This window comes from Notamacropus eugenii, chromosome 1, assembly GCF_028372415.1.
Source record: "Notamacropus eugenii isolate mMacEug1 chromosome 1, mMacEug1.pri_v2, whole genome shotgun sequence".
Taxonomy (NCBI): Eukaryota; Metazoa; Chordata; class Mammalia; order Diprotodontia; family Macropodidae; genus Notamacropus; species Notamacropus eugenii.
The window spans coordinates 524,352,144-524,366,461 of record NC_092872.1 but is presented as its reverse complement, the minus strand read 5'-3'; the positions used below and the strand labels follow the sequence as shown (position 1 = coordinate 524,366,461).

Genomic DNA, 14,318 nt, shown 5'->3' with positions numbered 1-14,318 from the left:
CACTACTTAACATGTAAGCATAGGGTCCTGGGGCTCCCTTCCTAACCACAGAGGCCACATAAGGTAGTAAGCAGAAGGAAAGTTTTTCATGCAATTCATCCAGATTTTGGCCATGTTATAAATATTGTTTAGTACTAGCTGGAGGGTGGGGGCAGTGCATCTAGGTAGCACCTTGCATAGAGTATGGGCCCTGGAGTCCTGGAGTCAGGAGAATCTGAGTTTAAATCTGGTCTTGGATACTCATTGTATGACCCTGGGCAAGTCACTTAACCCCAATTGCCTCAGAAAAATAGCCAGAGTATGACGGTAAATATTTAACAACTGCACTTTTAAGTTTCATGAACATGATGTTTTTTTCACCACTTTCTTAATCTAAATATTGATAAATCATGCCCTGATTTGTAGCACTCACACTAAAAATAGCTAGTTCTAGGGGGGTTGACACTCCCCTGAAATAGCAGACATTTAAGTTTTCAAAGCTTTTTACCTATGTATGGCCTATGCTTGGTGTAGGAAACAGAGAGAGCTGCTTTCCTAGGCCTCTGATCCCTACTTACTGCATGACTCTGGTCAAGTTACTTAACCTCTTAGAGCCTCAGACAACTCTACATTTTCCTGTTGCTGGGAAGGTGCTGACCTGCATCTGCAGCAGGAATGTCCTCCTATGTTTGAGTTCTCCCTACACCAATGAAAATACAGGTCAGTTCCCTACCCTACCCCTTTTCATTTTCACACTGTGTTTGATTTTCACATTGATTACAACCTGAGCCAGATTAAACTGTGATGGAGAACGTTTAACAAAATAAAAAAAAAATTCAGTACACCATAAATGATGTCGATATGTGGTTTTCTAAGTCAACATGGGACCTGCAGGGATCCATTTCTATTTGAGTTGGACAACCCTGGACTAAAACGACTTCAGAAGTTCTTTCTAGGTCTGGATCTGTTATCTTAAATTGCCTTTAAAAAACATTCACTGGTGAAAGTCAACCCCAGATCGCCACTGAAATTCAAATAGTTAGCTTCTTCCCTTCTAGATTTTACTTCCTTCCCTGACATTCTGGCTTTGAATAGCAACGGTTAGTCCCAGGTCCAGGCTGATGCTCAGTAGACAGGTGTTAATTAACAGTCCACTGGGCCCATAGAAGGTTCTCTTACGCACCACAGGAATCTTCAGAATGCCCAGTATCCCTGGGCAACAAGGAGGCCCCTTTCCATCATTCCCTGATTATAAGGTTATAGGATTTAGAGGTGAAAAGAGAGTCAGCAAGATAGAAGGGAGACATGGGAGTCAGACCCCACTCTCCCACTTACCATAGGATCTAAAGGACCTTGGAGGACCACTGAGTCCAAACTCCTCATTTTCCAGATGAAGAACTGAGCCCCAGAGAAGTTAAATAACTTGCCCAGTTGCAAAGCTAGTAATTGTCCAATGTGGGACCAGACTCCAGGTCCAGTGCCCTATCTACCATACCACTCACTACCTTTGTAATTCAAAACAAGTTACTCCAATTCCCTCAACTGTAAGATAACAGATCTTTTATACTGGATGATTGCTAAATGTCCCTTCCCAATCTCAACCTTTTATTCTATAATATACTTATTTACTCATTAGCATCTAGTTAACTGTGTGACCAATCAAGCAACAGACATCTCTTAAGCTCCTCCACCATATCATTTCAGAGCCAGCAGGGTTGTTGGAGAGCTCCTAATCCAATTTCTTCCTGCTACATCTTCCCCTAAATTGTTGTGTTTTGTTTATTCAAATTCCTCTAAGCCCTTGCCTCTCACGTTCTCATCTGTGTTTCTTCCACAGTGTTTAAGAAGGTTGACTCTCTCTCAGAAGACATTACCATCACCCAGTCAAACTACGAGAAGAAGATCATCTCTGTGCAGGAAAACCTCCAGGAGCTAGGTGAGTGTGTCTACAGCCCTCCTCACGGCTGCTCTGTGATCCAGGAGAGAACAAGTTTTGTGCCCCCAAGTCACATAGTTATTATCACATAGCTACTGGGAGACTAAACAGTTTCACATCAGTCATTCTGGGCAATATAATAATAGCTGATATTACAAAGGGCTTTAAGGTTTACAACGTTCCTTGTTCAGTTGTGTCAGACTGTTCCACACCCCGTGAATGCGTATCAATTCTGTCCATGGGGTGTTCATCAAAGATGCTAGAGTGGCTTACTATTTCCCTCTCTAGTGAACTGAGGCAAGTCGAGGTTTTAATTGACTTGCTCAAGATCACACAGTTAGTAAGTGTGTAGGCTGGACTTGAACTCTAGTCTTTTGACCCCAGACCCAGCACTGTATTCATTGAGCCATCTAGCTGCCTCCTAGACAAACAGAAGTTAAGTGACTCGCCCAGGGTCACAAAACTAGTAAGTGTCTGAGGCCAAACATGAACCCAGTTCTTCCTGACTCCAAGCCTAGAGCTCTATCCAGTTGAGCCATCTAGCTGCCTTTGCAAAGTATTTTGCATACGCATGATGTTTCACTGAAGCCATCCATACAACAATCCCTATGAGGTAGCTGCTATATGGACCAGCCCTGTTACAATTTATAATCTAAGAGTTGCCTGGAACATTGAGAGGTAACATTGTCAGTATGTATCAGTGGTGAGACTCAAACCCAGACTCTCTAGACTTAAGGCTGTACTGCATTGTTGTGGTCATTGTTGTTGTACCTGGAGAGGACCTAAGGCCACCCAGAAGACAGTGTAAAGAGGGCTGGATTTGAAACTAAAGAAGCTGGGTTCGAATCTCAACTCCACTACTTATTATCTGTTTGGTCTCGAGCAAGTCACATCAGCTCCCTGGGCTTCAGTTTTCCCATCTAAGAAATGGGATGTTTCGACTAAATTACCTCTAAAATTTCTTCTAGTTCTAAATCCTTTTTTCCCCTAAGTATCTGAGAAAGGATTCAGATTATCCTGACTCCAAAAATAGCACTCTATCCATTACACAACACTGCCTTTAAAATAAGGGTAGGAAATAACAGGTAACTAATGCTGCAAGATACTGAGATCTCCTAAATCCCTTTCAGCTCTAGGGTTTCCTTATTCTCTGATTGCTGCTGCCTTCCAGAGAGGGAGGCAGCTACCTATGAACAAATACATCCCTGAAGCGGAGTCAGGTGAAACCAGGTTGAAGTTGGAGGTGGAGGTAGATGACTCCTAACAAGTCTGTCCTGTTCCACGGGCAGGAGGTGGAACCCAGGAGCATGTATGAATGTATACCATATGCAGACCATCATTCTTTCTGGCAGAGAAAATGGGTATGTTAAGAGTTGAGCAGGTTTCCTCTGCACTGAAGGTCAGCATCATCCTTTTCATTCTAAACCTGCTTCTTCCACTCCTGCCTTAGTCCTCACCTCCTCCACTCCAGAAACTTTGTCTCTGTCCAGGGGTTTGTTTATAAATGATTAACATTTTCCAGGCTCCCAAAATGAGGGATGGGGAAGCATGCATACACAATTTTAAGTTAAATCTTCAGTATTAACATGCTCTCAAGAGTCTAGACAATCAACAAAACAATACATCAAGGTCTGATTTGCAGTGATTTCCTATTTCTGAGGTATAAATGCCTACTGAAAATTTAAGAACTGGCAAAGCTTGCTCCAGTACACTGCAGACTCTATCCTTGGAAGCATCTTGGGCTCTCGAGGGGCTTTCACCTTATCTTTCCTAGTCCCAGGTCTTTACTTTACTTCCTGGATACCTCCAGACCTAGCTACTATATGGCTCCTGCCCTCCTGCCCACCCACCCATACACATTCCTTGTATCCCTCTTCTTCCACTAGAATGTCCATTCCGGCTGTTCTGCTTGCTTGTGTTTGTATCATCGGCTGCATCCTCAGCATTGATAGTCATGCTGACTTGTCTTGACACTGAACTTAGATGACTCTGGAAGAAACAGAGAAGCTGACAATTTTGTGCAACTCTACCTCACTTAAATTCAATTCATGTACCAATCAAGACACCACTCAGTGATGTCATTGATCCTATTTGAAAACTAAGCATGCACAATATCATTCCCACTCTTTTTTCCCTCAGGAGGTTACCAAAAAAAAAACCTTTTTGATAATCTTAGAATATTTGAGCTTAAGCTCCCCAAACACTGCTCTTACAAAAACTTATTCTATTTCCTGACTTTACTTCCATCTCAATGCATCATTGTAAAAAACTAACTTGGTTGATCAGTTACCTGTCAATTTCCATTGTTTCTTTAACAGTTCCTCCATTTCCTCAGAATTATTTCTCTTCAAGTTAGAATTTCATTCTTGAGAGCTTCCTGTCTTTTCTGGGCTAACATTACCCCATGGAATTTTAAGTTCATGGAATTCTTCCTTTTCATCCCTTCCTTGTACCCTTTGAAATCTGCTCTCCCAAGATCTAAGAATAACTGTTTTTCACAACTCCCTTCTCTATCATTCTATGACAAAGCAGTTACTTCCCCCCAGGGTTGCCAACATTTCTCCTCCACATCAAGTTCTTCCTTATTGGTGAGAATCAGATTCAGAATAGAATTTCCTCTTGCAGGTTCCTTTTGAAAGACAAAATCATCACTGAAACAAGACAAGGAGTTGCTCTGCTTTTGACAGATATCTCTAGTAGATGTCTGGAAAACTAAAATCCTCCTCATCGCTGGCATATCACGCCTCTGTGCCTTGCTTTTGATCTGTTTCCCAGAAGATGAATCTGTTTCTCTTTTCTGTACAAGAGGTCTATGAGTCATATTCTGGAGGAATACTGTTTCTGTGTCTCTCTCTGGTGATTTTCTGTTGTCTTCATCATGCCTCCTCTCTCTGGTTCCTAGATTTCCTCACATAAGTACATCTTTCTGGTACACAATTATCTCTTCCACATCATGATTTTCCCCATCACAGTTTCACTATATTGCAGGTCAGCATAAGAAATTTAAATGGAAATTTAGGGGAAGTTTTATAGAAACTGCAGACAATGCTCATAGGCCAACAGATGACATAAAAAAAGTTTAGAAACTCAGAAATGGATAGAATATATGTAGAGTATTATATAATATCAACATATTTTATCTTTTAATACCATAAAAATTCAGACTTTCTTCTCTGGTATGAAGGGAGGGACAAAAAAAATCTATCAATTTTCCAGATCGAGAGTATACTGCACTCCTGACCCCCATGATGTGGAAAGGATAACTGTACAGTGTTACTGCTTATATCTCACCTTGTACCTATTTGGTTCCATTTCTATAAAGCAAGAATTTTTAAGGTGAGATGAACAGACCCTCAAGGGATCTGTAAATTTAGATGGGAAAAAAGAATTGCATCTTTACTTTCCTAACCTCTTTCTGAAATTTACCATTTCCTTTCATTATGAATGTTAGAAACAAATCTTATTCTGAGAATGGGTCCATGGGCTTTACCAGACTGCCATGTGGGCCCATCCCTGCTATAAAGTATACCCTTCCAGAGCCATTCTCCAATCCTGGTTTCCATTCCACCGAGGTCATTTAATTTTTCTCTGTCTAAGGTTCTCTACCTATCAAATGAGGTTAATACCATCTCTAACTGCCTCCAGGAGCCAATAAGAAAATCAGGGAAAACAACAACAAATATGAAAACACTTGAAAAATTTTAAAATATTATACACATATAAAGTTTTATACTTGCCTCTCCACTGAAGCCTTATTCGTAGCCCCATTGTGGTGAGGAGGTGACCCTAGATTCTCAAAGGCTACTGAGTATAAATTCAATCAGTATACCAATCAACAAACCTTTATTAAATACCTGCTACGTGCCACCATTGTTCTAGGCTAAAGGGATCCATATACCAAAGTGAGACACTCCTTGCATTCAAGGAGCTAATGTTTTACTAGACTCTAGCAACAAGAGGGATATAATATGTTCACAGATAATCCATCAACCAGCTAATAAGTGAGGCAGGTAGGTGGCACAGATAGAGTGCCAGGCCTGGAGTCAGGAAGACTTAGCTTTGTGAGCTCAAATCTGGCCTCAGACACTTACTAGTTGTGTGACTGTGAGTAAGTCACTTAACCCTCTTTGCCTCAGTCTCTTCATCTTAAAATGAGCTGGAGAAGGAAATGGCAAACTACTCTGGTAACTTTGCCAAGAAAACCCCAACTGGGGTCACAAGTGCTGGGCACGACTGAGATGACTAAACAACAACTAATGAGCATTTATTGATCATGTACTGTATGGCAGGTACTATGCCAGGTTCTGGACATAAGGAAGCAATTCTTGCCCTCAGGGATCTTACATAAATTGTAGGGCTTTTAACCAAAGGTCAGGGAACTTGTTTTTCAAAGTATTTGGTAACTGTATTTCAACATTGTTGGCTTCCTTTATAATCCAATGCATCTTATTTTATGCATTAAAAAGCATTATTCTGAGAAGGGGCCCATAGGCTTCATAAGACAGTCACAGAGGTCCATGACCCAAAAAAGGTTAAGAACTTCTACACTAGAGGGATACAACATGAACAAAGATAAGTAAATGTAAAATAGATGTTTTAATGTATATAGTAATGGAGGTAGGGTTGGGAATCCAATGACTGGAGGGAAATCTTAAAAGACTTCAAATAAGCTAATGATCAACCTAGCTATTTTTCATCACCAGAAGGTTGGCCACAAAATTATTTTTCTTTTCTTTTCTTTTTTTGGAAGGGAGGGTTATAGCAACCATCTAGAAAGCTATAAAGGAATGGTAATTTATGTCAAAAGAGAGAGTAATAACTTGGGAGAATCTAAAATCTTTTGAAGTATTAGATATTATTTAGATAGGTAGGTAGATAGACATAGATATAGATTATAGATAGCTGTAAACAGACAGATATAGACAGAACATTTATTATAGTGCTAATATAATACATATATAATATAGGCCTAATATAATATATAATTATAGGCCAGATACTGTTCTAAGTACCGGGCATACAAATATAAGCAAATAAAACAATTCTTGCTTGTAAGGAGATGTTTCTACTTTCTAATAGAGGAAGACAACAGTAAGAAAAAAATACTTGAGAGCTTAAGAGAGACACACAAGGGCATGGTCCGGAGGTAGCCGAGATGGGTCTGGCAGAGATGGGGAACCTACAGCCTCAAGTGGCCCTCTAGATCCTCAGCTGCGACCCTTTGACAGAAAAGATTTGTTCTGTGAAGTCTGGATTCAGTCAAAGGCCTACACTTGAGAACCTGGAAGGCCACATGTAGCCTTGAGGCCTCAGGTTCTCCACTCCTGACTCTAAAGATAAAACACAATCCCACCTATCTGGGCCCAAGGTTCTTCTAGGGTCACTTATCATCATCATCATCATCATAGTTTTATAGTTCAGAAAATCTATGGGGACAAAATCTTGTGGGTCTGTGGTGGAAAGGGCAATAGAGGCTTGGTTTTTCCAAACATTTTCTAAGTGATATTTTGGAATAGGAATTATAAAAAGAGTTCAGGGTATCTCCTACTTACTTACCTTTGTGTTTCTTCTAGTTAATGCCTAGCATAGTTCACTGCATGTATTGGTACCTAAATTATGAACGAATGGATGATGCCTGATGAGTGGCAGCTAGTCAATGCTTTCATGCTAATCAGTAGTGAGATTAGGTCTTTAATTTGCCCCTGTATTCCAAGCCTGGGTGAAATAAAGAGACTCAAGTTTTTAAAAATTTAAATTTAAATAAATTTCAATGAATGGAAAAACAAATTCCTTTTTCTATCAGTTTACAGAAGCTGCCCCTGTTCTATGACCCTCCAACCCTAGGTATATACCAGTTCTATCACTTTCTCCTACAGATCAGAAAGCCCTGGGCAATTGCTCCTTCTGCCATGACACAGGGCAGTTGGGACAAGAGATCCACAAACTTCAACAGGAGCTGGAAGAAATCCAGAAGATGCTTCTAGTCCAAGAGATTCAACTAGATCAGACTTCCCAGACCCATCAGCAGCTCTTCTCTACCAGCAACCAAATCACAGCTGTGGTAGACAGCTGTTCCTTCTCCATCCACGAAGTCAACCAGACTCTGGGGCAATTCTTGGTCCAGGTGAGGGGCTGGCAGGCTGCCATGGCTGGACTGGACTTTTCACTAAAAGGCCTGACCCAGGACTGTTATGATGTTAAGGCAGCTGTACAGCAGATCAACTTCACAGTGGGGCAGACCTCAGACTGGGCCCACATGATTCAGCGGAAAACAGAAGAAGAGACCTTGACTCTGCAGAAAATGGTCAGTGAGTGGCAGAACTACACCCGACTCTTTGGTGGCCTACGGGCCACCTCAGCCAAAACTGGGGAACTGGTTAAAAGCATACAGACTAGCCTCAGTACCGCCTCCCAACGCATCAACCAAAATTCTGAGGGCATCCATGACCTGGTCTTACAGGTGATGGGCTTGCAGCTGCAGCTGGACAATGTTTCATCCTTCCTGGATGACCATGAGGAAAACATGCATGACTTGCAGTACCACACACACTATGCCCAGAACCGGACTGTGGAGCGTTTTGAGACCCTGGAAGGGCGTATGACTTCGCACGAGATTGAGATAAACACCATTTTCACCAATATCAATGCTACCGACAACCACGTACACAGTATGCTCAAGTACCTGGATGACGTGCGGCTTTCCTGCACGCTGGGCTTCCATACCCATGCTGAAGAACTCTACTACCTCAACAAGTCTGTCTCTGTCATGCTGAGCACCACAGACTTGCTGAGGGAGCGCTTCAGCCTGCTCCGTGCCCGGCTGGACTTTGACATCCAGAACCTCTCCATGGTCATGGAGGAAATGAAGGCTGTGGATGTCCAGCATGGAGCCATCCTCCAGAACGTCACCATTCTAAGAGGTGAGGACTCTCGGTGTGTGTTTTGTGGGTTGATAGGGATGGGTCAATTAGCCTGAATTGAATCTAATTCAATTAAATCAATGACAATAATAACAATAATAATAATGTAATTATCATGTTAATGACAATAGCTGGCATTTATATAGTATGTTATGGTATACAAAGCATTTTAGGAAGGAAGGAAATAAGCATTTGCTAAGTGCTTACTATGTGCCAGGCACTGTGCTAAGAGCTTTACAAATATTATCCAGTTTTGCTCTCACAACAGCCCTGGGAGAGAGATGCTATTATCATCCATATTTTATAGATAAGGAAACTGAGACATACAGAAGATACTGTCGTGTTCACACAGTTAGTAAGTATCTGAAGGAGGATTTGAACTCACATCTCCCAACTCCAGGTCCAGTGCTTTGTCGTCTGTATCAAGTGTCTGCCTCACTCTAATTCAGTTTAACTTGATTCAATTCAACAAGCAATTTTAAAGTACCTGCTATGTGCCCAGGACAGCTAGGTGGCACAGTGGATAGCGCATCAGACCTAGGGTCAAGAAGACTCATCTCCCTGAGTTCAAATCTGGTCTCAGACTCTTACTAGCCATGTGATCCTAGGCAAGTCACTTAATCCTATTTACTTCAGTTTCCTTACCTATAAAATGAGTTGAAGAAGGAAATGGCAAACTGCTCTCTGCCAAGAAAACTTAGAATGGGGTCACCAAGAGTCAGACATGACTGAAAACAACTAAATAACAACACTATGTATTCAAGACAGTGCTGGTGATACAAAGATAGTTCCTGTCCTCCAGAAGCTTATATTTTATTGGATTTCCTTTTTTTATATGTAAAATGGGGTCAACAATATTTAGATCACTAATAGGACAAGATTCTATTATCCTGATAAAGAGGATAATAACATCTTAATAACTTAGAACTGGAAGGAATGTTAGAGGTAATCTAGTCCACTCCGATGATATGAGATGATTGGTTTAAAAAAAAAGAGCTTTCTTAAAAAAGTTAAAAGTCCTAGGCCTATAGAAAGAACTATTACTGTTCATTTAAGTTTATAGTCAAAGGCCCAATAGCAGAATAGAACTCAAGTCAGCCTAACTTGAAATATAATACCAGCTTATTATTGTTAACTTTCTTGTGGCTCTGATTCTTTGCTTCCTTATCTGTTCAAATGAAGAGGTAGAGATGCTGTCCAGTCCAGCATGAAAAATTCAGAGTGTTTGGTACCATTTTTAAATTGAAATTATGATTATATATTTATATGAGTTTTAACACTGATGGCATTTTTGTTTTGTTTTTGATTTTCTTTTTTAATTTATTTAATATTTTATTTTTTCCCCAATTACATGTAAAAGCAATTTTTCCATTTGTTTTTAAAACTTTGAGTTCCAAATTTTCTCCCTTCCTCCTTCCCTACACCCCTCATGGAGAAGACTAACAATTCAATGTATGTTATACATGTATAGTCATGCAAAACATATTTCCATATTAGTCATGTTGTGAAAGAAAACATAGACAAAAAAAAACCTTAAGAAAAATAAAGAAAGTAAAAAAATATGCTTCAATCTGTATTCAGATGCCACCAGTCCTTTGCCTGGGGACGGATAGCATTTTTCATCAAAGGTCATTCAGAGTTGTCTTGGATCATTGTATTGCGAGAATAGCTAAGTCATTCATAGCTGATCATCTCACAATATTGCTGTTACTTTGTACACAGCACATTTCATTTTTGCATCAGTTCGTGTAAATCCAGATTTTTCTGAGAGTATCTTACTTATTATTTCTTATAGCACAATAGTATTCCATCATAATCATATACCACAATTTGTTTAGCTATTCCTCAATTGATGGGCATCCTCCCAATTTCCAACTCCCTGCCACCAGAAAAGAGCTACTGTAAACAGTTCCATACATATAGGTCCTTTTCCCTCATGTTTTGTGTTTTTTTAATCTCTTTTTGGATATAGACCTAGTAATGGCACTGCTAGGTCAAAAGATATGCATGATCTTAGAGCTCTTTGGGCATAGTTCTAAATTGCTCTAAAGAATGGTTGAATCAATTTGTAACTCCACCAACAGTGCATTAATGTCTCATTTTTCCCAAATCCCCTCCAACGTTTGTCATTCTGTCCTATTAGCCAATCTAATAGATACGAGGTAGTTCCTCAAAATTGTTTCAATTTGCCTTCCTCCAATAAATAGTAATTTAGAGAACCCTCCCATATGACTATCAATAGCTTTGATTACTTCATCTGAAATTTTATATCTCTTGATCATTTATCAACTGGGAAATGGTTCCTATTTTTATAAATTTGACTCAGTTCTCCATATATTTGAGAAATGAAGCCTTTATCAGAGAAACTTGCTTCAAAAAATTTTTCTGTTATGATTGCTAAATGCCATCCTATTCCTCCCTATTTATGCTATTCTCTCTCTCCTTTTGCTCTATTTCTCCTCAAAAGTGCTTTGTTTCTGACTATCTCCTCCCCCAATTTACCCTTCCTTCAATCACTTCCACCCACCTTCTCTTATCCACTTCCTCTTCTGTTTTCCTGTAGTGAAAAATAGATTTCTATACTCAGTTGAGTGCGTATATTATTCCCTCTTTGAGCCAGTTCTGATGAGAGTAAGGTTCACTGTATCCCTCCAGCTCCCCCATCTTCCCACCCACTGTAAAAGCTTTTTCTTGACTTTTTTTGTGAGATAATTTATCCCATTCTGCTCCTCCCTTTCCCTTTCTCCCAGTGCATTCTTCTTTTTCATCCCTTAATTTTATTTTTTAGATATCATCCTTTCATATTCAACTCACACCTGTGACCTTTGTCTATATATACTCCTAACTGCCCTAATAATGAGAAAGTTTTTATGAGTTACAAGTATCATCTTTCCATGTAGGAATGTAAACAGTTTAATCTTTTAAGTCCCTTATTATTTCCCTTTCTTGTTTACCTTTTTATGCTCCTCTTGAGTCTTGTTTTTGAAAGTCAAATTTTCTGTTCAGCTATGGTCATTTCATTGAGATTGCTTAAAAGTCTTCTATTTCATTGAATGTCTATTTTTTCCTTCTGAAGACTATGACCCAGATCTGAGTGTGGGCAAAGCAACAGAGCCTTGCCCCCAGTGCCAGCAAAGAGATCCCTGTAATCCCCTTCTTATCAGTTGTGCAACCCCTTTACCATCTGTGGACTGAGAGCTCTGGAAACAGCTGATAGCACTGCTGATTCAGTGGCTTCCAAGGTCTGCTCCTGGTTTGCTGAGGCTAGGTCTATATTAGCATGGCCTGTGCTGGACTATGTTACACTCTCACCCAGGTGTGACAGACCTTCCCTGATAACCTTCTAAGTTGACTTTGGCTGGAAAACTATTTTACCCCATTCTTTTGTGGGTTCTACCACATCAGGAATTGTATTATGGCATTATTCAAAGGTGCTTGGAGGGATTTTGGGGAGAGTTCAGGCAGGTTTCTGCCTTTTCTTCACCATCTTGGCTTTTCCCATTTTGTTTTGTTTTGTGGAGTGAAAAGGTATATTAATAGGGATAATTAACTAATAATAATTAATAGGGATAGGAAAAAGACCTGTGATTTCACAGGCATAGAGAAACCCCTGGAGGAGAAAACTATTAGAAATTTATCCCTTTTTTTTGGAAGGGGGGTCCACAACTGTAACTTTTTTCTCAGTATGAACATTTTCTCTGCCAATGCTGTTTGATGACTCATTAGCACTCTCAATAAGTATTCTCTTTATAACTTTCATCTAATTACTGATTTTTTAATTGAAGAAGATAGGACCAAATGCTCAGTGTTGAGACATACCACCAGAGACATTTTCCTTCTACCTTGTTCTTTCTGCCACCAAAAACAACCATTTGAATCTTTCTCCTTAAACAGGAACTTGTTCATCCTTATTCTCCCCTAATTCCAATTGTCATGTTGTGGGATGGAAAGAATGTCCCTTTAGTTGCTTCTACTTTTCCTTCTTACCCATATCTGGGCCCATCCTAAGCTTAAAGCTATACACAGGAAATTTGGGGAGCATTTAGCACAACTTTAAAAATGGAGAAATAAATGGGAGCTCCAAGCAAGTAGCTGTAATCGCAGTGAGCTCACAGTAGAACTGGGACGAGACCTCAGGTTTTCAGATTCCTAGTCCTTTGCTCTTTCTAGTACACCATTGTGTTCTCTTACCCACTGAGACTACACAATGTACCTTTCTCATGATGTTCACGAACATCATCCCACCCTTCTCTACTGGTATGCCATGCTCAAAGCTTCCTTGAATCCACAGATGTAAAGGCACAAGGTCACCTGTTGTACTTATACCAGTCTCCTCTTTCTGTTTCCAGAATGAAATTCTTTGAGTTTTTTAAATTAATTTATTTTCAACTTAAATACGCAATAAGAAAAGAAAAAGAAACATATAAACTTAAATATTAAAACAAATATAAATTGAAAAAGAAAATAGCATTGCCATGTGCACAGCAGAACTTAAGAGAGGAATTATATATATATATACACACAGCAACAAATTTTCATTTCAAGAAAGCCTATGTAATAAATACTACATATTGTGTTCAGAGTTGTCCATCTTTATCTGATGCCTTGTAAGTTTTCTTTTGTTCTCTACTGTGTACTTTTTACCTTGTTCTTTTTTTCCCTTCCTCTCCCACCCCACCCCAGGATGAAATTCTCTGGCAGGTGATTTACTTCTTCTTCCCTTTACACCAAATCTGCCTTCAATGTTTATTCCCCTCTCTTCCTGCCAAGGAAGGCATTAACTTAACTTGCTCTTAAATGAACAAGTGTGACTGACTGCTCCCAAGATACTCACATCCAGGCCCAGTGTCCCCTAATGTCAAAATCTTCTATTTCAATACTTCAAGGATTTGGGATACCCAAGCTGTGGTTGCTCCTTCCACTAGCACTGATGGTCATCTTTCTGTGTCTGAATAAATGATCTCAAGTTGTGGTTGAGAAATTCCTCAGCCTGGTGATAAGCTTCCCTAAACTTGGCCATGTTGGTCCTCACCCAATAGACACTAGGCTTACACTTAAGCTCATAAAATGCAAACTCCTTTCTTTAGGATTTAAAGCCTTTCACAATCAGGTTCCAGCCTATCTTTTCAGCCTTATTATGCAGAATTCCCCTTCACAGACTGTCTCAGCCAGACTTTTCTCTTTGCTATTTCTTGCTCATAACATTCTCTCTGAATCAATTGATCAATAAGTATTTAGTAAATGCCTACTATGTGTTAGGTACTATACTAGGCACAAGGGATACAAAACAAACAATACAAAACAAAACAATCCCTACTCATAATATATTTATATTATAAAGTAGGAGACAAGTGCATATGAAAATATACATATGAACCCCTCACACACAAAATAGTTAATATAAGGTGGTTTGGGATGAAGGCACTTGCATTTGGGGAAATCAAAAAGCTGAATGTAGAAGATACTGTTTGAGTTGCACCTTA

The 14,318-nt window shown here is 39.7% G+C and overlaps 1 protein-coding gene across 7 annotated transcripts in view; it reads left to right on the top strand.

The window, feature by feature from the left end:
* SCARA3 (scavenger receptor class A member 3) overlaps positions 1-14,318 on the top strand; it is a 62,046-nt gene that overhangs the window by 28,136 nt on the left and 19,592 nt on the right. For all 7 annotated transcript variants that reach the window (XM_072633839.1, XM_072633842.1, XM_072633838.1 and 4 more), the window contains 2 exons: positions 1,817-1,915; positions 7,792-8,835. In XM_072633839.1, the coding sequence (XP_072489940.1) occupies positions 1,817-1,915; positions 7,792-8,835 (1,143 nt within the window). The remainder of the gene's footprint in view (positions 1-1,816; positions 1,916-7,791; positions 8,836-14,318) is intronic.